The sequence below is a fragment of the Equus caballus genome, chromosome 24 (assembly GCF_041296265.1).
Source record: "Equus caballus isolate H_3958 breed thoroughbred chromosome 24, TB-T2T, whole genome shotgun sequence".
Taxonomy (NCBI): domain Eukaryota; kingdom Metazoa; phylum Chordata; class Mammalia; order Perissodactyla; family Equidae; genus Equus; species Equus caballus.
In genome coordinates, this window is record NC_091707.1 from 29,328,291 (window position 1) to 29,354,399 (window position 26,109).

At 41.3% G+C, this 26,109-nt stretch overlaps 1 protein-coding gene across 1 annotated transcript in view; it reads right to left on the reverse strand.

The window, feature by feature from the left end:
• Nucleotides 1-7,971: 7,971 nt before the first annotated feature.
• LOC111770481 (disintegrin and metalloproteinase domain-containing protein 21) overlaps nt 7,972-26,109 on the reverse strand; it is a 33,102-nt gene continuing 14,964 nt past the window's right edge. Inside the window, exons 4-5 of the mRNA XM_070249164.1 lie at nt 22,713-22,873; nt 7,972-10,500 (exon numbers count right to left, since the gene is read on the reverse strand). Of these exons, the coding sequence (XP_070105265.1) occupies nt 8,121-10,500; nt 22,713-22,873 (2,541 nt within the window). The 3' untranslated portion in view covers nt 7,972-8,120. The remainder of the gene's footprint in view (nt 10,501-22,712; nt 22,874-26,109) is intronic.

Here is a 26,109-nt window from a genome sequence, read left to right on the forward strand (position 1 = left end):
GGCATACAATGGAGAAAAGAAAGTCTTTTCAACAAATGGTGCTGGGAAAACTGGAAAGCCACATGTAAAAGAATGAAAATTGACCATTCTTTTTCACCATTCACCAAAATAAACTCAAAATGGATCAAAGACCTAAAGGTGAGACCTGAAACCATACGGCATCTGGAAGAAAACGTAGGCAGTACACTCTTTGACATCAGAACTAAAAGGATCTTTTTGGACACCATGCCTTCTCAGAGAAGGGAAACAATAGAAAGAATAAACAAATGGGACTCCATCAGATTAAAGAGCTTCTTCAAGGCAAATGAAAACAGGATTGAAACAAAAAAACCCACTAACTGGGAAAAAAATATTTGCAATCATATATCTGACAAAGGCTTAATATCCATAATATATAAAGAACTCTCACAACTCAACAACAAAACATCAAACAACCCAATCAAAAAATGGGCTGGAGACATGAACAGACATTTCTCCAAAGAAGATATACTGATGGCCAATAGGCACATGAAAAGATGCTCATCATCGCTGATCATCAGGGAAATGCAAATCAAAACTACACTAAGATATCACCTTAAGCCCGTCAGAATGACAAAAATATCTAAAACTAATAGCAACAAATGTTGGAGAGGTTGCGGAGAAAAAGGAACCCTCATACACTGCTGGTGGGAATGCAAACTGGTGAAGCTACTATGGAAAACAGTATGGAGATTCCTCAAAAAATTAAAAATAGAACTACCATACGATCCAGCCATCCCACTACTGGGTATTTATCCAAAGAGCTTGAAGTCAGCAATCCCAAAAGTCCTATGCACCCCAATGTTTATTGCAGCACTGTTTACAATAGCCAAGACATGGAAGCAACCTAAGTGTCCAGCAACAGACGAATGGATAAAGAAGATGTGGTACATATATACAATGGAATACTACTCAGCTGCAAAACAGAACAAAATCATTCCATTTGCAATAATATGGATGGACCTTGAGAGAATTATGTTAAGTGAAATAAGCCAGCGAGAGAAGGATAATCTGTGTATGACTCCACTCATATGAGGAATTTAAAATTATGGACTAAGAACAGTTTAGCGGATACCAGGGGAAAGGTGGGGTGGGGGGTGGGCACAAAGGGTGAAGTGGTGCACCTACAACATGACTGAGAAACATTAATGTACAACTGAAATTTCACAAGATTGTAACCTATCAATAACTCAATAAAAAAAATGTGCTGGCGTAAGGGGCATCATCATCTCTGAGGGGTTCAGTTGTGTCTCTCCTCTGTAGGCCAGTTCAGTAATAGGACAGGTTGTCACAGATCAGTGTTTGTTAACGGCTATGGGAATAATGAGGTCTCTTGAAGTAACAGAGGCCAGGTGGCTGCACTTGAAACTAGGGGACCACAGTTAACATAAAAATTGTGCAGGTTGGAGAGGCAGCTAAAGGGATTTACCTGTAGGGACTTCTGAGGTGGTAAAGGTGCAACATATCTCTAGTGGCAAATAGACAAGTAGCCAAGGAGAGTGTTGCTTAATATCTACAATCAGAATAAGGCAAAAATGGAGGAGTAGGAGGTTGGAAAGGGTGGCGCCAATAAAACGCTACGATCCCTGTTCAGTTATCGGAGTGAAGTCGATGTTCAGATACAGTGTCTCTTGACTAAAGAGATCACTGGGTTCCTAGGAGGAAGAACATCAACATCATGAGAAATATATAATGTAATGATTCTCCGAGTCCTTTCCCCAAGGAACCTACAACCATTTCCTTGGGAGTCTCTATGCAGGGGAAAGAGAGATACCTGGCTTCGAGAGGATTATTGGACAGTGTCTGCATTGACATTGATACTCAGGGCTCCAAAGCATCATCATGGACCCTGTTATAGTGGGAAGTTATGGACAGTGGGCAAGAAGTGGAGTCCTAGCTGATGTTCAGTTTGCAGTGGGTTCAGTGGTCTGCAGTCCAACACAGTGGTCCCTTTTCCAAGTCCCAGGTGTGTAATTGGGATTGATATCTTTGGCAGTTAGAATAACATCCCTATAGAGTCCTTGCATGTGGAATAAGAGCTATCCTCATCACACAACCAGTGGAAGCTTCTTCAATGTCCCTCTACCCCCGGCCAGCGTAGTCAATCAAAGGCAACACTGTGTTCTGGGTGGGAAGGTGGACATCGTGCCAGCATTAGAGATTACAAGATGCAGCAGTGATTGTCCCCGTCAGATCTCCATTTAAATCACCAATCTGGCCCCTGCAGAAACCGTATGGATCCTAATGAATGATTGTAGGCAACCACAAGCTCTCCCACGTAGAATCTCTCATTGCAGCTGCTGGGTCAGATGTGCTATCATTGCTAGAGCAAATTAATATGGCCTCAGGTGCATGGCATGCAGCCATTGATCTGGTCAATGTGTTAATTTCTAGCTTGATCCAAAAGTGATTAAAAAAAGGTTAGCATCCATAAGGCGTGGACAATCATATTTATAGCTTTGTTCCTAGGGTTACATTTACTCTCCTGCCTCTGGCATAATATTATCTGAATAGATCTAGACGGTCCTAACTTCCAGAAAACATCATACTGATTCATGATATCAACGGTATCATGCTAATGGGACATGGCAAACATGAGTTGGTTTATTTGTGGTCTTACTAGGAGACATACACTCCGAGAGTGGGAGATAAACCCTACAAAGATTCAGGGACACGTCACATTATAGAGTATTTAGGGGTACAGTGGGTTAAGGTCATGTTGGGACCTACCCTCGGAGTAAAGGCAAATTGTTTCATCTTGTATTTCCTACCACAAGGAAGGTGGTGCCCGACATATTCCTCTTTGGGTAGTTGAAACAAATATTTCACACCTATGAATACTATGTTGGCCCACATACTGGATGATAATGAAGTCGGTCATCCTTGAGTGGGACCCAGGCAAGAAAGGGCCTTGCTGTAGACCTAGACCGTGGAGCAAACAGAAGCCATCATTTGGGCTGTAAAGTCTGGCACACCTGAGCTCTCTGACCCTGTGGGGGTTACTGGTGATGGGAAAAGATACAGTGCGGAGCTTGTGGCAAGCGCAAGAAGGAGAATCACAGTCCAAGCCCTGGGGGTTTGAAACAAGATCATGCCATCTGCCCATCGAGAAACAGCTCTTGGTGTGTTCTGGGGCTCTGGGCAACATGGCTTTTTGACTGTGAGGCTGCAAATGAGCATGTGCCTTGAATCATCCAGTATAAACTAGGTCCTTTTGATTCTTCCAAGCCATAAAGTGAGACGGATCTGGCAGCAATTCATGGTGAGATCCAAAGAGAACATCTAATGTGAAGCTCATACAAGAGGAGAAGACTTGTGTAAAGCTGTATGAACAGGTAGTTGGAGTCACCATATCATTTCCCATGGTTTCACGAGCACACTGCACTCAGCTTGCATATATGCCCACGTGGGGGTTTTGTTAAGCCAGCTGAAGGAGGACTAAAACGCCTGAAATTGGTATATGGAAGGGTAGACGTGGTATGTGGGTTCAAACCCAACATGGAAGATGGCCACACAACATTCCTCTTCAGAGATGACTAAAGACAGTAAAGTGAACAAAATCATTGTATTGGGCAGAGTTATGGCTAGTGTGCATGTTCATCTACCCTATGTGGAAGGGTAAGTGGCCCAAGGTGGGCCTCAAATGAAACCACCTCAGGCAGCTGGTCAGGGGCCTGGAATAGAAGGACTAGAGAGTCAGAGAAAAGGTGGTGTAGGGTAGAGATACATGGCTTCAGATAGAGCAGTAGTCGGCAAGTGTGAAGGTTTTTGTAGCACAGGTTCATGCCTACGAAGAAGCATGCACCCTGAAAGATGCCCTGGAAAACCAAGCAGGGAAAATGGCTTGGCCAGTCAACCTTAGACAAACTTCAGCACTGACCACCCTGGAACTGGCCCAATGGGCACATGAACAGAGTGGCCATGGTGGCAGAGGTAGTGGCTACACTGGGCTCAATAGCATGGACTCCCACTTGCCAAAGGAGTCAAGTGAAGTACTGCTGTCTCCAAATGGCCAACTTGCCAACAACAAAGACCAAAGCTGCCAAGTCACTCTTCCCCAAGGAAACCTAGCAGCTAATTGGTGGGGAGTTGACTACATCAGGCCCCTTCCGTCCTGGAAGGATCAGCAATTAGTCCTCATAAGAATAGATACCTATTCTAGTTGTGACAAATTGCCTTTTCTGCCTGTGTAGACACAGCCAGCACCACTCTTGGGGGCTTACTTATGAAGCACATGATGTTTAACCATGGAATCCCACATGACTTAGCATATGAACCGATAACTCATTCTTCAGTGAATGAGGTACAGGGATGGGTCTATCCCAATGGAATCCATTGTTTGCATCACATATCAAATATTCAGTAACAACTACCCTCACACTGTGCTGCAACAGCCTACTGAAGACACAAAAAAATGCCAGCTCAGAAACAATACTCCAGAAGGATAGAGTGCCATCCTTCATGGAACAGTGTGTATTTTAAATCAAAGACTGCTGCACAGTACTGTTTATCCATTACAAAGAACATATGGGACCAGGAACCAAGGAGCAGAAGTTGGGTGGCCCTACTTACCATCACTCTTAATGATCCACTGGTGGTTTTTCTGCTTGCTCTCCCTGCAACTGTGTGTTCTCCAGGGTTGTAGGTCTTGGTCCACAGGGACTGCACTTTAGCCAGGAACACAGCATGAGTCCCACAGAACTGCAAGCTACAACTGCCATCAAGGCACTTCAGATATCTTGTGTTCAAGGACCAGCCAGTGGAGAAGAGAAGTCGCTATTTTGGACGCAGTAATTGACCCTGAGTAGAAAGGGGAGGTAAGGCTGCTAAGCCTCAGTAGGAGCATGGAGGGTGATATATGGAACCTAGGTGTTTCATTTGGGAGCCGCGTGGAACTCCCTTGGGCAATGGTAACTGTGAACGGACTTGTGCAGCAATCTTGACCGAGAAAGTCTCAGACTCCTTGAGGATAAAGGTGCAAAAGTTTTCAAACAAACGATATATACAGTCTCGTGTTTCCCCTTATCTTCTGCTCTGCCCATTTCCATTTTTGTCTTTATACCTCCCACACCCAACGACTATCTCAAAATACCACGAGGCTTGCAAAAACAGTTCTCAGAAATACTGTTCTATTGGTTATAGGAACTCCCAATGAGGGGCATGAAAACAGGACCAACCCCAAGCTACAAGTTTTGGCAAAAGGTGAACTGGCCCTAAGGTTAAAATACAGGACGGTTATTCAAATTCTTCCTATCTTATAAAAACCTTGACTCTGTTTCAGTTGTGTATTCACCTGGTTTTCGGGTATTCCCTGATCCACCACAACTGAATGAAACCTTTAACCTCTACTTGAGTCTCATAAATCTTTGTTTTTGTTTTTGTTTGTATACTTTGGTGCCATTGCCTGAGAGAGGTTGGACAAACCCCCAACACTGCCTGTTTGGGTCAAGACCAGCATATATCAAAGAACCTAATTCCCTTGGCTGGGGAGGTAAGTCCTCCTCCTGTTCTCTGCATTTTTCATAGCATGGAGGTTGCAGGCTGTCATTGTTTTGTAGGTCAACCTCTTGTCAGACTGCTGTCAGTATTTCTCCTTCAGTTTTTTGGAGTTCTTTGGATGAGCAGAGAATTGGGCATTTTTCCTAAGGTAGAGCAGGTCCCTCCTTCTAGCTCAGACTTCTTTCACTAGAGGAAACTCCTGGTCTACCCAAACCCCTGGCCAGATTTGCTCTAGATATATGGTCTGCCACAAGGTCCTACTGCTATTAATTTCCTCTCAACGTGGCATGATTTCAGTAAGTACAATCTTGGGCTGCAGTGGCCTTTGATTTCGTGGGCATTGTCAAACTTGTGTATTGTGGTATCTTAGAAGAGAGCGTATTAGAATAGTTGTCACACCATGGGCAGCTTACATCAGTTGCTACAAAGAAGCCAAGGAAAGAAATACTTTGAACAGATTCTAATCTTTTCAGGCCTCTTTTAAACAACTTCCACCTTCTTCCCCTGCCAAAGTCCTTGTCCCTTCTGTCTACCCCTGTTCTGGTCTCTCCTAACTCCACTCCATTCTCACCTCCCTCCTACCCTGATCCCTATCTTCCTATCAGCCCCTCTTGCTCTTCTTCCTCACCTTCTCCAGCTCCCTCTTATCGTGGTCCTGGAAATTCATCCCTTCTTGATATGACAAAGCTCTAGAAATAGGGAAAAAAATCTTTTGAAGGCTAACCCTGAGTGATTCTGCATTTCTGAAGCATCCAACCTTGTTGACTAGAGTGTAGTGAATCTGTCTCAAATGTCTAGCACCAGTTAGAAAGCACTTTTAAGGAAAACTCATATTAGTCCTTGACATGACACAGCCACCTTTCTAAAAATTATGGCCTATGACCTGAGATATCAAATGCTATTTAGAAACACTAAATAGACTAGCAGACCACATCCATCCTCAGGTTAAAACACTGAGTTTGCCATTTTGGAGGTAACAGGATAACGAAAGAGAAAAACCGCCCATGCTCAAATTTATGGTACCCAAAATTAAACAGCTTGAGGGAAACAAAAGATCCTTCACAAATGCAAAACAGATCAATAAGAATATGAGCACATATTGGGAAAATGGAAATAAAGAGAGAAAAAGGGTTACAGGGTCCACAGTTATCATACTTTGACAAATGGACTACTCAAATCAAAACAAAATGACTCCCCTTCCAGAAGACACACTCTAGTTTCAACACTGCCTTTGGACCAGCAAGAAATAACCAGTTAGTAAATGGTTATTTGGATCACTTAGTAAATGGTTATTTAACCTCCTTGTGAGTAGATACCGGTGCCAAGTGCAAATGCAGCAACGCATGTTTGACAAGGGCATAGTAAATGGGGACTCAGGTTCTTCACAGATGAAGATCCAGATCACTCTACCAGATAAGCCACCTGGACAAGAAATGCTGGTCAAGAGAGCTCTGTACGAGATGGACAAATTACAACATCGTAGAGTGGCCATCCTATTGATCCTCTACTCATGCGTCTCTCCCCTCCCCTTTGGTAGCTACCCTCATCTGAAATATTGGACTCCATATTTTCAGAAAGAGATTTGATCTAAGACCTGAGGCATTTAAACAGCATGAATGTAACACTTATCGTCTATCAGACCCTGTTCTACTGCACTCTTTTTGAAACGGTCGTGTCCTGTTTCTACCTAAACTTTTCTCTCTGTCCATCTACCAGTAAGTTCCGTCCTGTACTTTATATACAGCCGTGCTTAGACAATTCCTGAGATTTTGACTGTGAATACTACGACATTAATAACTAGATGCCTTAAGAAGTGATATATCAGTGATCAATGGCTCCTCATGTGATGGTTTTACAAGATACAATGCCAAGGCAGTATATTTGGAATACCCCAGGTGTAGCACAACCCAGGAAAATAATGAGCATGATAGCGTTAGCATGTATTAAGTGCCTAAGATGTTCTGGGCTCTTCTTAGTTGCTTTCCACTGATGATCACAAAACTCTGGAAAAGTACATTTCGTCTGTCAATGTAACATGTAACTTTGAATCTCTGAAAGCCTAATACTTTGGTCAAGATCACATACTTACCAGGTGGTTGAACTACTGTTGACATTCACGTGCCTGTGACACCAAAGTTTTGTATCTTCCTACTGGATCTGTCAAGGTTTCTTCTTATGCTTATTTAACACGAGGAAAAACATGAACAAATCACAAAAATCTAGTACATAACCCATTGGGAAAAAGTCCAATGAACTGTTAAACAAGTGCATACCAATACAAAGAAGATTCGCTACAGGCATGCCTATAAAACATTAGAATCCACGTTTTAAATAAACACAGATCCTCTTGTTGGTGAATCCAAGAGTTCCCTCCATTATCTACAGGAATAGTAATACCATGACCAGACATGAAATGTTAAGTGGATTTAAACACACAGATCCATTTTTACCTGCCAAGTCATTTTATTTCAAGATGACAACCTCAGAATAGTTATAGGATTATGTGATTATCAGAGTGATTATTGACCATTTCTTCCAGCAAGGGCCAATGTGAGTTTTGCCATTTTGTGCATTCCAGTTAGTATGTACTTGGATTGAGGCTGTTAGCCTTCTTCAACACTTTCTTCCTCCATTCTCTTTTCTAGAGTTCCTTCTAATTTTGAACAGACACCACCAAGAATTGCAATCCCAAAAAGAATGAAACGTATAAGCAGTAGAAATATTCCCTTGTTGAGAGAAAATATTATTTTGGTTTGAAGACGTAGTGTTTTGTCAGGTGGAGGGCCACTGTCTAGGCTACCACCTGGTCCTCTCTCCGCGCATGATGGTGGTTTCCAACCGTCCATACAGTGGCATTGTCTCCTGTTGTTGCACACCCCTTTGAAGTTGCATGTCTGGATATCACAGTCAAAATTAATGTCTTGATAAAAAGTACAGTTCTGATTTAAACAATATCTTCCTGGCCCACATGTTGCACCATCCACTACAAGCCCAAATTCTGGCAGTTCTGTCCCATCGTGTGCATCGTAGCCAAAGCATTTTTCATTATCTGCTAGTATATGACGAAATGTAGTATGGTCACCTCCACCAGGAATCTGGCCAACTGCACTACAGTGTAGCATCCCACAAAAAACGTCATCACCTTCACATGTCACAGGTTTTCCTCCTCCTCGTGTCACCCTCACCCCACAGTTTCCAAATCGGTCACCAATTAGATTCAATTTTTCATAGCATATCGCTGCAGCATCTTTTATTTGGTGGCCAAAAAGGGCTTGACACTGCATATCACGGTCAGTACAGTTTCCACTCACACAAACAGCTAATGGTGAACATGGGGTTCCATCCTGGATATAAAGGTCATCTGGACAAACATGTGTTCTCCCGTTACAGTATTCTGGTAGATCACAAATACCAGGCGTGTCTCTGCAAACCTTTCCAGGCTGAGCATACCTACAGCCAATGCAGCAAGGTCCTATACTACAAACACTGCCGGTGCTGAGGGCACAATGGGTCTCACAACATTTATCCATACTACAAGCTTTAAGGGAGCCACAGTCACATTCTTCATCCATATTTATGATCTTGTCACCACAACGAGGAGCTACATATGGAAAATTTGTGTATGGGTTATTTCGAACACTCCCACAAGGATCCCACATAGAAGCCCGATCATGCATTCTGCCATATGTACAATTGCTCATCATATCTAGAAGACCAGGCTCAGCAGACATGACACAGCTGGCTCTCCGAAAACAATGACAACCAGCTGTGTCATGATTAACACCAAATAAATGACATAGTGAATGCGCTGCAATAGATGAAGCTAAAAATATGTGATAATTTGCTACTAATGCGTATGCTACTCCCCAATTGGGGTTGCATATTCCATCTTGGAAAGCATAATGTGAGACGCGACTGATTTTCCGTGCTGTAAGAATCAATGAACTATCATGAGGAAGTGAGGTATACCATCCATGCCATTTCCACAGCCCAAAATCATTTAAAGCTCCCCAAGCAGTTGCCCAATTATATAAGTTCACCCTATCTGAATCATTCCATATGCATATAGCACGTACGTGAACATGGTAATGAGCTTGGCTGAAAATGGTATCCAATATGTTGTCTATAAGCACTACATTCTCTACTATACGTGTCTGGTTTGTATCCAGAACATATAGTGAGTTAGTAACCGTGTAGTGAAGTTTTAAGTATTTCCTATGTGGCCACCACAAATACACAGGGGCTGCTCTAGGAGTTTCAGCAAGTGTTGCCTCTTCATATGCGTGATCTTTATCTTCCTCCTCAATCGTACACCTTTCCACCTCTGATCTTTCTTCTGACACAAGCAGAGAAATCACATGCTCAAATTTGGAAGAAGACTCCAGTGGTTTGATCTCATAAGTGAAGTCATCCACCTGCAGCATGCCATGCAGACCCCCATAGCAGGTGTCCAGGGTGCCCATAGACCCAGGAACCCCTTCCAGGTAGCTGTAGTAGTAACAGTCCCGGGGGACATAAGGGTAGTCCTCCTGCATGGCACCTTGGTCGTCATCGGTGATAACAGGAAAATGTCTGGGCAGCAAGTTCTTCTTGACTTTCAGGTGAACCACATGTCTTTGGCCCCTGAAGTGAATCTTGTAGGAAAGCTGGCCTTGTATCTCAGCTCCACTTACCCTATGGGAGACCTTCCTGGGGATCACAACTTCAGAGGAAGTGAAGCGCCATCCTGGTCGGGCATGGGAGCAGCAGACCGGGGACAGGAGCAGACAGAGCAGAGGCAGCCAGAGATCGCCTGTCTTGTGGGCCTGGGCCCAGGAAGGCCCCATGAGTGTGGGAGACCGTGACTCAAAAAACAGTGCAGTCAGGTGGGAAGCAGGCAAGACTATTCCTGAAACAGCAACTTCTCTAGCAGTGTAGTCATGAGGAGAGCAGAGACAGGCTGAAGGCTTGGCACCCTGGGGAGGTTGAGGAGGGAGGGGGGAGCTATGACATAACAATGTGTGTTTATTAGGGGAGGCTGTGCTCAGGCATCTGGGGATCCTAGCTCAGGGGACTTAGAGAAGGAAAGAAAATGGGAGGAATTAGGAAAATTAGTGTGTATACCTGGGCTCAAAAGTGCCACGGACTCTTGGAGAAGTCACAGGGGAAGAATAAGTGGGTTTGTTGCAATTTTAAGACACTTATGACTTTTTTCCCCTCACACCTTAATAAGATAAGGGATCAACATTTAACTAAAATAGAGAATGGAGAGGAGAGTGGAAGCTTCTCTTTATAAGAATTTTGAGGAGAGACTTAGATTCATAAATGGTAAAACTTGAATGCTGTAGGGGGTGGTTGATGGAAAGAAAGAGTAAACAGAGGTCATGAGAAGACAAATTAGAGTGCATAATAGTAGTTTCTTATAAAGGGAAACTTATACCTACCGTATGTCCCAGCAATTCTAGGCCTAGGAAACTACGCACAGACACTTGTATATGAATGTTCATAGCAGTGTCATTCATGAATTTATTCCACAACCTGAAACAAACCACCAGTAATCAGTTAATGAATGGATAAATAAACAGGTGCATTCATCCAGTGGAATGAAACTCAGTAAATCTGAACAAATTTTTGACACATGTAAGAACATGGATGTAAATCACAGAAATTAAGATATGATTTAATTTGTGTGAAGTTCTATTATACTCCAAACTAATTCCTGGGAATAGAATTCATATCAGTAGTTCCTGAAGTGGGGGAATGGAGGAATAGAGGGAACTTTCTGGAGTGATGGGAAACTTCTGTATCTTCTTTGTTTTTGTTGAGCCAACATTGGTTTACAACATTATATAAGTTTCATGTGTACAACATTACAATTTGACTTCTGTACATGCTACGGCATGCTCATCATCAAAATCTAGTTTCCATTCGTCACCATACAATTGACCCCCTTTACCCATTTCACCTTCCTCTCATCCCCTTCTTCTTTGGTAATCACCAATCTGTTTTCTGTATCTGTGTTTGTTTTTGTTTTGTTTGTTCATTTATTTTGTTATTTTCATATTCCACATATGAATGAAACCACACAGTATTTGTCTTCCTCCATGTGACTTATTTCACTTAGCATAATACCCTCTTCAACACTTGTTACTTCTTCTCTTTTTATTTTCATTCATTTTTATTTTTTATTTTTTCCTGAGGAAGATTAGCCTTGAGCTAACTGCTGCCAATCCTCCTCTTTTTGCAGAGGTAGGCTGGCCCTGAGCTAACATCCGGGCCCATCTTCCTCTATTTTATATGTGGGACTCCTGCCACAGCATGGCTTGCCAAGCAGTGTCATGTCCGTACGCGGGATCCCAACCGGCGAACTGCGGGCCGCTGAAGCCAAACGTGCACGCTTAACCGCTGCGCCATCGGGCAGGCCCCTCTTCTCTTTTTAAAAAATATTTTAATTTAGTAATTTTTTATTGAGGTAACATTGGTTTGTAACATTATATAAGTTTCAGGTGTACTTGATTATATTTTAATTTCTGTCTAGACTCAATCATGTTCACCACTCAAAGACTAATTTCCATCTGTCACCATACACATCTGCCCTATCTCCTCTTTCACCCTCCTCCCTCCCTGCTTCCCCTCTGGTAACCACCGATCTAGTTCCTATATCTATGTGTTGGTTTGTTGCTGTTGTCTTTATTTGCCACTTAGGAGTGAAATCATATGGTATTTGACTTTCTCAATCTGACTCATTTCACTTACCTTAATACCCTCAAGGTCCATCCATGTTGTCGCAAATACCAAGATTTCATTGTTTTTAATAAGTGAGTAGTATTCCATTGTATATAAATATATATAGAGAGAGGCCACATCTTCTTTATCCGTTCATCTGTTGATGGGCACTTAGGCTGTTTCCAAGTCTTGACTATTGTGAATAATGCTGCAATGAACATAGGGGTGCAAATATCTTTTAGCATTAGTGTTTTTGTGTTCTTTGGATAAATACCCAGAAGTGGAAGAGCTGGATCACATAGTAGTTCTATTCTTAATCTTTTGAGGAATCACTATACTATTTTCCTTAGAGGCTCCACCAGTTTACGTTCCCACCAGCAGTGTATGAGGGTTCCCTTTTCTCCACATCCTCTCCAACACTTGTCATTTCTTGTCTTTGTAATAATAGCCATTCTGAGGGGAATGAGGTGATATCTCCTTGTAGTTTTGATTTGCATTTCCCTAATAATTAGCGATGTGGAACATCTTTTCATGTGTCTGTTGGCCATCTGTATATCTTCTCTGGAAAAATGTCTGTTCATATCCTCTTCCTATTTTTAATTGGGCATTTTGTTTTTTGTTGTTGTTGTTGCTCAGTTGTATGAGTTCTTTGTATATTTTGGATACTAACCCCTTATCAGATCGATGATTTGCAAATATCTTCTCTCAATTGTTAGGTTTGTCTTTTGTTGACGGCTTCCTTTGCTGTGCAGAAGCTTTTTAGTTTGACATATTCCCATCTCTTTATTTTTTCTTTTGTTTCCCTTGCCTGAGGAGACTGGTATTCAAAAAGACAGTGCTAAGACCAATGTCAAATAGTACACTGACTCTATTTGCTTCTAGGGGTTTTATGGTTTCAGGTCATACATTCGCATCTTTAATCCATTTTGAGTTAATTTTTGTGTATGGTGCAAGATAACGGTCTAGTTTCATTCTTTTGCCTGTGGCCATCCAGTTTTCCCAACACCATTTACTGAAGAGTGTTTCGTTTCTCCATCATGTGCTTTAGGCTCCTTTGTCAGAAAATTAGCCGTCCATGGATGTGTAATTTATTTCTGGGCTCTCACTTCTGTTCCATTGATCTGTGTGTCTGTTTTTGTGCCAGGACTGTGCTGTTTTGATTACTATATCTTTGTAGTATGTTTTGAAGTCAGGGAGTGTGATACTTCCAGGTTTGTTCTTCTTTCTCAGGGTTGCTTTGGATATTTGGGGTCTTTTGTTGTTCCACATAAATTTTAGATATATGATTCCTTGTCCTATTTCTGTGAAAAATGTCATTGGGATTTTGATAGGGATTGAAATGAATCTGTAGATTGCTTTAGGAAGTATGGACATTTAAACTAAGTTAATTATTCCAATCCGCGAGCACAGAATATCTTTCCATTTCTTTGTGTTTTCTTTGATTTCTTTCGACAGTGTTTTATAGTTTTCACTGTACAGGTCTTTCACTTTCTTGGTTAAATTTATTCCTAGGTATTTTATTCCTTTTGTTGCTAGGGTAAATGGGATTGTATTCTTAATTTTTCTTTCTGCTATTTCATTGTTAGTGCAACGAAACACAACTGATTGCTGTATGTTGATTTTGTGCCCTGCAACTTTACTATATTTGTTTATTATTTCTAACAGTTTTCTGGTGGGTTGTTTAGGGTTTTATATGTATAAAATCATGTCATCTGCAATAGTGACAGTTTTGCTTCTTCCTTTCCAGTTTGAATCCCTTTATTTCTTTTTCTTTCCTGATTACGCTCACTAGGACTTCCAATACTGTGTCAAGTAAGAGTGGTGACAGTGGGCATCCTTGTCTGGTTCCTGTTCTTAGAGGAATAGCTTTCAATTTTTCTCCATTGAGTATGATGTTAGCTGTGGGGTTGTCTTATAGGTCCTTTATTACGTTGAGGTACTTTCCTTCCATACCCATTTTATTCAGAGCTTTTATCATAAGTGGATGATGCATCTTGTTGAATGCTTTCTCTGCATCTATTGAGATGATTTTGTGATTTTTTATCCTTCCTTTTGTTAATGGGGTGTCTCACGTCGATTGATTTGTGGAAGTTGAATCATCCTTGCATTCCTGGAATAAATCCCAGTTGACCATGGTTATGATCCTTTTGATGTACTGTATTCGATTTTCTAGTATTTTGTTGAGGATTTTTGCATATGTGTTCATCAGTGATAGTCGCCAGAGTTTTCCTATTTTACGTTACTCTTGTCTCGTTTTGGTGTCAGGGTAACGTTGGCCTTGTAGAATGAGTTAGGAACGGTCCCCTTCTCTTCAGCTTTTTGGAAGAGTTTGAGAAGGATAGGTATTAGGTCATTGCTGAATGTTTGGTAGAATTCACTGGGGAAGCCATCTGGTCCTGGACTTTGGCTTTTTGAGAGGTTTTTGATTATTGTTTCGATCTCTTTCCTAGTGATCAGTCTACTCAGATTCTCTATTTTTTACTTCTCCTTTTTATAATAACAGCTAACCTGTTTTGTTTTTGTTTTTGTTTTGCAGGGAACGATTGGTCCTGAGCTAAGATCTGTTGCCAATCTTCCTCTTTTTTATTTTCTTTTTCTTTTCCAAAGCCCCAGTACATAGTTGTATATCCTAGTGGTAAGTCAATCTAGTTCTTTTATGTGAGCTGCCACCACCACATGGCAGTATGTTCTGCCATGTTCAGGTAGCGTGGTTCTGCAACTGGGAAGTGAACCCGAGCTGCCAAAGTGGGGAGTGCTGAACTTTTAACCACTAGGCCATTGGGACTGGCTCTTTCTATTTCTTCTTGATTCAGTTTTGGAAGGTTATATGATTCTAAGAATTTATCCATTTCTTATAGATTATCCAATTTGTTGGCATATCGGTTTTCATGGGATTCTCTTATAATCCTTCATATCCCTGTGGTGTCCTCTGTAATTTCTCCTTTTTCATTTCTGATCGTATTATTTCAGCCTTCTATCTTTTTCTCTTGGTGAGTCTAGCTAAAGGTTTCTCAATTTTGTTTACCTTTTCCAATAACCAGCTCTTAGTTTCATTGATTCTTTCTAACCCCTTTTTTGTTTCAATAGGATTTATTTCTGCTCTGGTTTGATAATTTCTCTCCTTCTGCTGACTTTGGCTTTTGTGTGTTCTTCTTTTTCTAATTCAGCTAGGTGTAATTTGAGATTACTTATTTGGGATTTTTCTTGTTTGTTAAGGTTTGCCTGTATTGCAACGGATTTGCCTCTTAATACAGCTTTTGCTGCATCCCATATCAGTTGGTATGGCTTGTTATCATTTTCATTTGTCTCCAGATACTTTTTGATTTCTCCTTAATTTCTTCAATGCTCTATTGCTTGTTCAACAGCATATTGTTTAGTCTCCACATCTTTGTCCCTTTCTCAGCTTTTTTCTTGTAATGAATTTCTAGCTTTATAGCATCACGACCAGAGAAGATGCTTGTTATTATTTCAACTTTTCTAAATTTATGGAGGTTTGCCTTGTTTCCCACCATATGGTCTATCCTTGAGGATGTTCCGTGTGCACTTGAGAAGAATGTGTATTCTGTTGTTTTTGGATGGAGTGTTCTATATGTGTCTCTTAAGTCCAACTGTTTTAGCTTTTGGTTTAATTCCACTGTTTCCTTGTGGATTTTCTGTCTAGATGATCTGTCCATTGATGTGAATGGGGTGTTGAGGTCCCCTGCTATTATAGTGTTATTTTTGATATCTTCTTCTTTTAGGTTTGTTAATAGTTGCTTTATGACCTTTGGTGCTCCTGTGTTGGGTGCATAGATATTCCTAAGCGTTATTTCTTTGTGATGGAGTGTCCCTTTGATCACTCTATTGCCCCTCTTTGTCTCTCTTTACCTGCTTTATCTTGAAGTCTACTCTGTCTGATATAAGTATTGCAACATCTGCTTTCTTTTGTTTGCGATGAGCTTGGAGTATCATTTTCTAGCCCTTCACTCTGAGCCTGTATTTGCCATTGGAGCTGAGACGTGCTTCCTGGAGGCAACAAATTGTTGGATCTTGTTCTTTAATCCACCTTGCCAGTCTGTGTCTTTTTATTGGAGAGTTCAATCTGTTTACATTGAGGGTGAGTATGGATGTATGAGGGCTTAATGCTGTCATTCTATCATTTGTTTTCCGGTTTTCCTGCATTTCTTTTGTTTCTCGTCCTCTGTGTTTTGGTCTACCCATTGAGTTATGCAGTTTTTTATGATGTGTTTCTTTGTTCTTTCCTTGTTTGTTTTTTGTGTCCCTGTTCTGCTTTTTAGTTTAGTGGCTACCATGAAGGTTGTATTCAGAATCTCACGTATAACATAGTCCACTTTCTGATGGCCTCTTATTCCCTTAGTCTAAACTGATTCAGTCCCTTTCCTCCTCCCCTCCTAAGTTATTATTCTGATATCTTATTCTAACTTGTGTTGTGAGTTTGTGGTTAAAGTGACAAGATTGTCTTTGTTTTCAGTGTTTTCCTTCCCTCTAGCCTAATGCTATAGTTGAATATTTGCTATCCTATTCTGATTCTGTCTATCAATATGTCTCCTTGCTCTGTGTTTTGTGACCCCTTTCTCCTGTTTTTTCTTTTTTTCAGGTATGATGGCCTTCTTGAGGATTTCTCATGGCAGTGGGGGTCTCATGGCTATGAAGTCCCTTAGCTTTTGTTTGTCTTGGAAAGATTTAATTTCTCCCTCATATCAGAAGGATATTTTTGCTGGATAGAATGTTCTTGGCTGAAGATTTTTATCTTTCAAAGATTTGAATATGTCATTCCACTCTCTCCTGGTTTTTAAGGTTTCTGCAGAGAAATCTGGTGAAAGTCTGACAGGGGTAACTTTGTAGGTTATTTTCTTCTGCCATGCTGCCCTGAGTATTCTTTCTTTGTCATTCATTTTTGCCAGTTTTACTACTATATGTCTTGCAGTAGGTCTTTTTACATTGACAGATCTAGGAGATCTGGAAGCTTCCTCCACACATATTTCCCTCTCATTCCCTAGATTTGGGAAGTTCTCTGCTATTACTTCTTTGAACATGCTTTCTGCTCCATTCTCCTTCTCTTCTCCTTCTTGAATACCTATAATTCTTATGTTGCATTTCCTCATTGAGTCGGATATTTCTCAGAGACTTTCTTCATTTCTTTTTAGTCTTACTTCTCTCTCCTCCTCTGTCTGGAGCATTTCAACATGTCTATCTTGGATTATGCTGATTCACTCCTCTATGGTGTCCACACAAACATTCAGTGGATAGTATTTTGTTTCGTCTCTTCCGTTGTGTCTTTCATCTCTAATATTTCTGATTGATTCTTCTTTACAGTTTCAATCTCTTTTGTGAAGTAGCTCCTGAATTTGTTGAATTGTTTCTCTACGTTCTCTTTTACCTCATTGAGTTTTTTGATGATAGCTATTTTGAATTCTTTGCCATTTAGTTTGCTTATTTCTGTGTCCTCAGGACTGAGTTCTGGGTGCTTGTTGTTTGCTCTCTGGTCTGGAGATGTGAGGAATTACCTGATGTTGGAAGTTTGTGTCTTTCCCATTCTGATATTATTTGGTTGCAGTTACAGCCTATCGCCAGTGGATGAGGGGTCAAGAGCCGCATATTCTGAACCCTCTGCCTTCAGCCGAGATGGCGCAAGGTGGGTCAGGGGAGGGGCGCTTTCTCCTGTGTGCAGTCCCGGGTTTCTGGATCAGCTCTCACTATCTGGTCTCCTGGGGTCTTGGTTTGATAAGGTCACCGTGTGTGAAAGCTTTCGCCCCATTAGAGGGCTTCCCTCTAGGCTGCAAGGACCCTAGGGAGTCCTGGATGATCCTGTGGATTCGCGACCCCTCCCCCACTCCTTCCCTCATGGAACCTCCCACGGCAGTGACTGCAGTCTTTAGAGGAGGGAGCGAAGTTCTCTCTTACCCTGTTCCAGCTCCTCTGAGTGGGGCTCCAGCTTCTCTGCCCTCTGTCCTGTGGCTGCCATGACCCTCCGAGGATTTTTGTGCTTTTAGGGTATTTTCTGTTGGAATGTGGTTGCTCCTTTTTGTTGTCTGTTGGAGGGGAGAGAGTCCCGGTCAAGTTCACTCCGCCATGACGCTGACATCTGTCTAATACTTTTGTCTTTTGACCTAGATACTAGCTTTATAGGTGGTTGATCCACTACCTTTACTGTATATGTGACCTTACCAGTGATTTTTTTCTGTCATAATTTTCTCATTCTTAGTTTTGGTATTTTCTTTTCCCTTAAATACGTCCCTTTAACATTCCTTGTGAGGCCAGTTTAATGGTGATAAACTCCTGTAGTCTTTGCTTGTCTGGAAAACGCTTTATCTCTCCTTCCATTCTAAATGATAACCTTGCTGGGTAAAGTATTCTTGGCTGTGGGTTTTTTCCTTTCGATGGTTTGAATATATTGTGCCACTCCCTTCGAGCCTGTAAGGTTTCTGCTGAGAAGTCAGCTGACAGCCTTATGGGGTTTCCTTTGAGTGTAACTTAGGACTCTCTCTTTATCTTTAATTCTTGATATTTTAATTATAATGTGTCTTGGTGTGGACCTCTTTGGGTTCACCTTGTTTGGTGCTTTCTGTGCTTCCTGTCCCTTGATGTCTGTTACTTTCCTCAGGCTAGGAAGTTTTCAGTTAGTATTTGTTCAAATATGTTCTCTGCCTCTTTGTCTCTCTCTTCTGCTTCTGGAACACCTATAATATGGATGTTAGTACATTTGGTTGTCCCAGTGGTCCCTTAGAGTGTTTTTGTTCTTTTTAATTCTTTCTTCTCTTTTATGTTCAGCTTGCATGATTTCCTCTACTCTTTCATCCAGATCAGTGATCTGTTCTTCTGTGTCATCTTACTCTGCTGTTGATTCCCTCCAGTGAACTTTTCATTTCCATTATTGTCTTCTTCAGTTCTGATTGGTTCTTTTTTATATTTTCCAATTCTTTGTTGAATTTTTCACTGTGTTTATCTATTCTTTTCCCAAGATCAGTGAACATCCTTATAACTGTTAGCTTGTACTCTTTATCAGGTAGATTGTTTATCTCTGTTTGGTTTAGTTCTTTTTCTGAGGATTTGTCCTGTTCCCTTATTTGGAACATATTCCTCTGTCTCCTCATTTTGCTTATTTCTCTGTGCTTAGATCAATGTATTAGGTAGATCAGCTATGTCTCTCGATCTTGGAAGTGTGGCCTTATATAGGAGATGCCTTATGGGATCCAGCAATGTGCTTCTCTCTCATTACCCATTCCAAATGTTCCAGAAGTGTCCCCTATGTGGGCTGTGTGTGCTCTTCTGTTGTGGTGGGGTTGCTCTCGCTGCAGGCACAAGGATAGGCTAGGCTGGCCCCCGGGCCAGCTGCATTGTAAGGCTCAGCCATGTGCGGCTGCTACAGACACTTTACTGGGTGTGAGCAAGCCCCAACGTGACTGACTGTGACGTCTAGTAGCACACAACTATTGCTGTTTTGCTTTGAAGTGAGTCAGGTCTGCAGTGTGGCTGGTTGCTAGGCTTAGGGGCTCACATTGCTGCAGGCTTCTGGTGTGGTTCTCTACAGTGTGCAGCTGTTGTCAGCTCTCTCAGGATTGCAGATGGGTGGGGCTGGCTGCAGGTACATTGGCACACAATCATTTCAGGCATTCGAATGTGAAGCAGATCCCCTGTGTGGCTGTTTGAGATGGCCAGCAGCATTATTCTGCTGTGACTGACACATCCCACCACCCACGGGTCCACATGCCCTGCCAATGCAGGCACACCCTACTGAGGTGGACCCATCTGCCTTGCTGCACATGTCCCGCAAACCTTGCCTAAGCAGGCCTGTAAGTTTGCTGCAGGCTTGCTGGTAGGTGGGGCCAGTCCTGCCCCACCTGCAGGCAGGCTGCCTGCCATGGCTGTGCTTGATTAAATCGGTGCTCTAGTGGCTGGGGCAAACCCCTGCTCTAACAGCCTAGAGGAAGGAATCCAATGGCGGCTGCCAGAGTCTGTGTCAACATGACTAAACTAGGTCACGTTAATGGCTGCCACCAGTGTTTCAGTCCCTGGGTGGCTGGGGGTAGGCCCAGCCACCTCCTGCCCCTGTGACATGCACTCTGAACTTAGTAAGCAAGTCTCTTTTACCAATGGACTATGCACTTTTCTTTCTACTGTTTTTGTGTTAGTTTCTGGAATGGGTGAATCTGTGTGTGGGCCCTTTAAGAGTGGGTTTTTCTTTCTCTGAAATTCAGTCATTTTTCTGGGCATATTCCCTGTTGGTTTTGAAAGCCACCAAAGCCAGATATTATGGGATCTCCTCTCGGTTGTGCTAAATCTAAAGGCTGGGATGCCTATTGTAGTACAGCTCCCTCACTCCTCCAGGAAAAGCTTCATCCCTTTGAGATTGCTGCTGGTCATGAAGGGTTGCAGCTAGGACTGGTTTTCTCCTCAGCAGAGATGTATTTCTGCCTCTTCCATCGTGTCAGCGTTGTCCCTTGTTGTGGGGGTTCTTTTTATCCAGTTTCCAGATCTCTTTCAGAGGAAATTGTTCCACAGGTAGATGTAGCTTTGTTGTGTTTGCGGGAAGAGGTGAGTTCAGAGTCCTCCTGTGCTACCATCTTCCAAACTCCCTCTCTCTATAGGAAATGCTGAAGGAAGTTCTTCAGGCTGGCAGGCCTCGTGGGCAGAAAGCTGCCCTCCTCACACCAACTTGGTGCACAGCGAATGCATTGCAGCCTCAGAGGGGAGTTGCAGTCAAGGACTCAGGCTCTTGTCTTTTTGATAATAGCCATTCTAACGAGAGTAAGATAATATCTTCTGGTGGTTCTGATTTGCATTTCCCTAATAATTAGTGTTGTTTAACATCTTTTCAGGTGACTGTTCACTATCTGTATGTCTTCTTTGGAAAAATGTCTATGCAGATCCTCCGCCCATTTTTTAATCATGTTGTTTGTTGTTTGGTTATTGAGCCTTATGAGTTCTTTATATATTCTGGATGTTAACCCTTTATTGGATATATCATTTGCAAATATCTTCTCCCAATTTGTAGGTTGTCTTTTCATCTTCTTGACGGTTTGCTTTCCTATGCAGAAGCTTTTTAGTTTGATGTAGTCCCATTTGTTTATTCTTGCTTTTGTTTTCCTTACCTGAGGAGACATATCCAAAAAGATATTGTTAAGACTGGTGTCAAACAGTGTACTGACTATGTTTTCTTCCAGGCGTTTTATGGTTTCAGATCTTACATTCAAGTCTTAGATCCACTTTGAGTTAATTTTTGTGTGTGATGTGAGACAGTGGACTAATTTCATTCTTTTGTATGTCACTGACCCGTTTTCCCAACACCACTTATTGTGGGGTCTTTCCTTTCCCCATTGTGTGTTCTTGGCTCCTTTGTGGTAAATTAGTTGTCCATATATGTATGGGTTTATTTCTAGGCTCTCAAGTGTGTTCCACTGGCCTGGTTTTTCTGCCAATATCATGCTGTTTTGATTACTCTATCTTTGTAGTATAATTGAAGTCAAGGAGTGGGATTCCTCCAGCTTTGTTCTTTTTCTCATGATTGCTTTGGCTGCTCAAGGTCTTTTGTGGTTTTATACACATTGTCGGATATTTTGTTCTATATTGAATCTGTAGATTGCTTTAGGTAATATGGACATATTAACAATGTTAATTCTTCCAATCCATGAGCCTAGAATATCTTTTCATTTCTTTGTGTCTTCTTCAATTTCTTTCAACAATGTTTTATAGTTTTCAGTGTACAGGTCTTTCACTTCCTTGGTTAAATTTATTCCCAGGTATTTTATTCTTTTCGTTGTGGTTACAAGTGGGATTGCTTTCTTAATTTCTCTGCTAGTTCATTTTTAGTGTATAGAAACGCAACAGATTTTTGTATATTGATTTTGTACCCTTCAACTTTACTGTATTCATTGATTATTTCTAACAGTTTTTTGGTGGAGTCTTTAGGGTTTTCTATATGTAAAATTGTGTCATCCACAAATAGTGGCAGGCTTACTTCTTCCTTTCCAGCGTGGATCTCTTTTACTTCTTTTTCTTGCCTAATTACTCTGACTAGGACTTCCAGTGCAATGTTGAATAAGAGTAGTGAAAGTGGGCATCCTGTCTACAAAGATAGTTCTCAGTTTTTCACCACTGAGTATAATGTTAGCTGTGGGTTTGTCAAACAAGGCCTCTCCAGTCATGCACCACATTAATGATATTTTGGTCATCTAAGGACAGTGCTCCTATAAGATTATAATAGAGCTGAGAAATTCCTATCGCCTAGTGATGTTGTAGCCATTTTAACATCATAGTGCAACACAATACTCATGTGTTTGTGGTGATGTTGGTGTAAACAAACCTGCCACACTGCCAGTCATAGAAAAGTATAGCACATACAATTATGTATAGTACATAATAGTTGATAATGATAATAAACAAGTATGTTACTGCTTTATGTGTTTACTACAATTTTTATCATTACCTTAGAGTGTACACTTTCTACAAAAAAAGATAAAAGTTCACTGTAAAACACTATGCTGGATTACCTCGGCAGCAACCTCATACATCTCGTGTTTACTGCATCTCTTGATTGCATCATTTTCTCTTGTGCTTGATTTAATCTTGTGTTGTTTCGTTCATCATAGCCCATAAGCTTACAAAATTCACTGGTATTGTTGACAGTAAGAGACCACATCAAGTGACTGACCTGGAAACAATATTAAACGGAATTAAGGACTACAAAGATGGAAAGTCAGTGATGGCTATTTCTCACCAGTCAGGCATGTGCCATGCCACCATAACTATGATCTTGAAGCATGAGAAAAAAGTGATAGAAGCTGTTAAAGGATCTGCTTCATTGAAGGCACTGAAACTAACAAAAATTCAAGTAGGGCCTCTATCACCCATGGAGAAACTTCTAATGACCAGGAATGAAGAATAGACACAGAAGCATATCCCTCTCCACACCATGATGATCACGGCCAAAGAAAAAAGTTTCTCTGTGATAGTGAAAGAAAAGGCTAGAGCTGACTATGATGCTGAATTACTGCCAGTGTTTGGTGGTTTAAGTAATTCAGGAATCATTATTCATTACATAATGTGAAAATTGAGTGGTGAGTCTGCAAATGATGCAAGGGAATGCTGCTGAAGAATTTTTGGAAACTCTGAATCAGCTGATTGTGGAGGAAAATTTCTTGCCAGAGCAAATATTCAATATGGATGAAACCTCCCTATTCTAGAAACAGATGCCTGAAAGGACTTTCATCCTTAAGGAGGTCAAGTTAATGCCAGGTTTCAAGGCTTTTAAGGACAGGATAATAGTCTTGCTTGAGGGCAGTGTTGCAGGCTACAAATCGAAACCCTTCGTGATCTGGCACAGTGAGGACCCCAGGGTCTTCAGGCATAGCAGTAAGCACACACTGCCAGTGTACTACAGGAGCAATAATATGTCATGGATGACCAAGCTCCTTTTCCAAGGTGTCCTCTTAGTTACTATACCAGTGAAATGGAGAAGTACTGTTTGGAGAATAGCATACCTTTCAAAATTTTGCATATTGTTGATGATGCTTCCAGACATCCTCCTTTTATTGGTGATGTTCATCCCAATATCAAAGCAGTGTTTCTCCCTCCAAACACCATCTTTTTGATCCAACTAATGGATCAAGGAGTTACAGCAGGTTTTAAGGGCTACTAAATGGAGGAGGACCTTTGCCCAAGCTATTGCTGCAATTGAGGAAGGCACTGAGAAGACAGTGATTCGATTCTGGAAAGATTACAACATCTGTGACTGCATCAAGAACCTAGCTGGGGTTGGGGTGATATCACCAGAAAGTGTATGAATGGCAGCTGGAAGAAGACACTAAAGAGGTTCGTCCATGACTTCAAATGATTTGCCATGGATGAGGAAGTTGCAAAAATCAGCACTGCTGTGGTTGAGATGGCAAACACTTTAACATGGATGTAGATGAGGATGACATCAAGGAGCTCCTAGAGGTGGTTCCAGAGGAATTGACTAATGAGGAGTTGTTGGAAACAGAACAGGAGTGCATAGCTGAAAAAGAAGCAAGAGAAAAGGAAACTACAGGAAAAGAAAAAGAATGCCCAAGAAAATTCACAGTGAGGGGCTCTGCAGAAGCTTTTGCAGACCTCAACAAGCTCCTTAAAGAGTTTGAAAAGGTAGACCCCAACACGGAAAGGTTTTCATTAATAGAGAGGAATGTTCATGATGCATTATCTGCTTACAGGCAAATCTATTATGGAAAATAGAAACAAACCAAGCAAACCACCATGGATATATTTCTGAAAAGAGGTACACCTCCTCAAGAAGAGCCTCAGCAGGTCCTTCAGGAAGTGTTCCAGAAGAAGGCATAGGAGATGACAACTCCGTCTTTGTGTTGCTCCTGAAGACTTTTCAGTGGGACAAGATGTGGAGGTGGAAGGCAGGGCTGATATAAGTGTAGCTACCCTCCAGTTTCTTTTAGATAGCACTTGCATGGAATATCTTTTTCCATACCCTCACTTTGAGCCTATGTGTGTCCTTAAAGCTGAAGTGAGTCTCCTGTGGGCAGTATATAGTTGGGTTTTGTTTTTGTTTTTTACAAAGAGTTACAGCCTCTGTGTAACTTTTGATTGGTGATGGATTGGATTGGAATCCATTTTTTTCCTTTGGTGAGGGAGATTGGCCCTGAGCTAACATGTGTTGCCAACCTTTCTCTTTTTGCTTGAGGAAGATAGGTCCCGAGCTAACATCTGTGCCAATCTTTCCTCTATTTTGTATGTGGGTCGTCACCACAGCATGGCTTGATGAATGGTGTAGGTCTGCACCTGAGATCTGAATCCACGAACCCCGGGCCACCAAAGCAGACTGTGCTGAACTTAACAACTACCCCACCGGGCTGGCCCCTGAATTCAATCCATTTACACTGAGAGTTGTTACTGATATGTAAGGACTTACTAGTGCTATCTTCTTGTTTTCTGGTTGTCTTTTATTTCCATTGTTTCTTTTTCCCTTCGTTTCTGCCTACCTTTGTAAATTGGTGATTTTCTGTTTCCCCCTTGTGTATGGATATCCAGTTTTCTCACAACCATTTGTTTAAAAGACTAGGGTTTTTTTCCATTGAGTGATCTTGGCTCTTTTACCAAAAATCTTTTGACCAAATATGTGAGACTTTATTTCTGGGCTCTCTATTCTGTTCCATTGGTTTATATCTCTCTCCTTGTGTCAGTACCATTGTTTTCACTATTGTAGCTTTGTAGTAAGTTTTGAAATCAGGACTGTAAGTCCTCCAGTTTTGCTCTTCTTTTTCAAGATGGTTTTGGCTATATGGGATCCTTTGAGATTCCTGATGAATTTTTGGATGGGTTTTTCTATTTCTGCAAATACATGATTGAGTTTTTGATAGGGATTGCATTGAATCTGTAGAACACTTTGGATAGTATTAACATTTTAACAATTTTAAGTCCTCCAATCTATAAACATGGGATGTGTGTCCATTAAGGTGTGTGAGTAGACGTATCTTACTGTGGATTTCTTATTATTTGATAGCACTTCTTTTTTATGTTCTGGACACAAGCCTTTCAACAGTTACGTGTGATACAAAACTCCCCACTCTGTCGCTTATCTTTTTGCTCTCTTTATGATACCTTTTGATGAACAAAATTCATTAATGTAAATTAAGCTGTATTTGTCAGTCTGTTCCAATATCGTTAATGTTATTGTGTTTTTTAAAAGCCCTCCCTAAAACCTGAATTTCTGAAGATATTCTCCTATATTATCTTCTGAAACTTCCAGTGTTTTGCTTTTCAAATTTAAGTCATTAGTTGATCTAGAATTGATTTTGATTATGGTATGAGTGGAATTCTAAAGTAATTTTTACATGGATACCCAGTTGTCCTGCTGTCACTTACTGAAAAGTCTGTCTATTACCCTACTCCTCTACATGC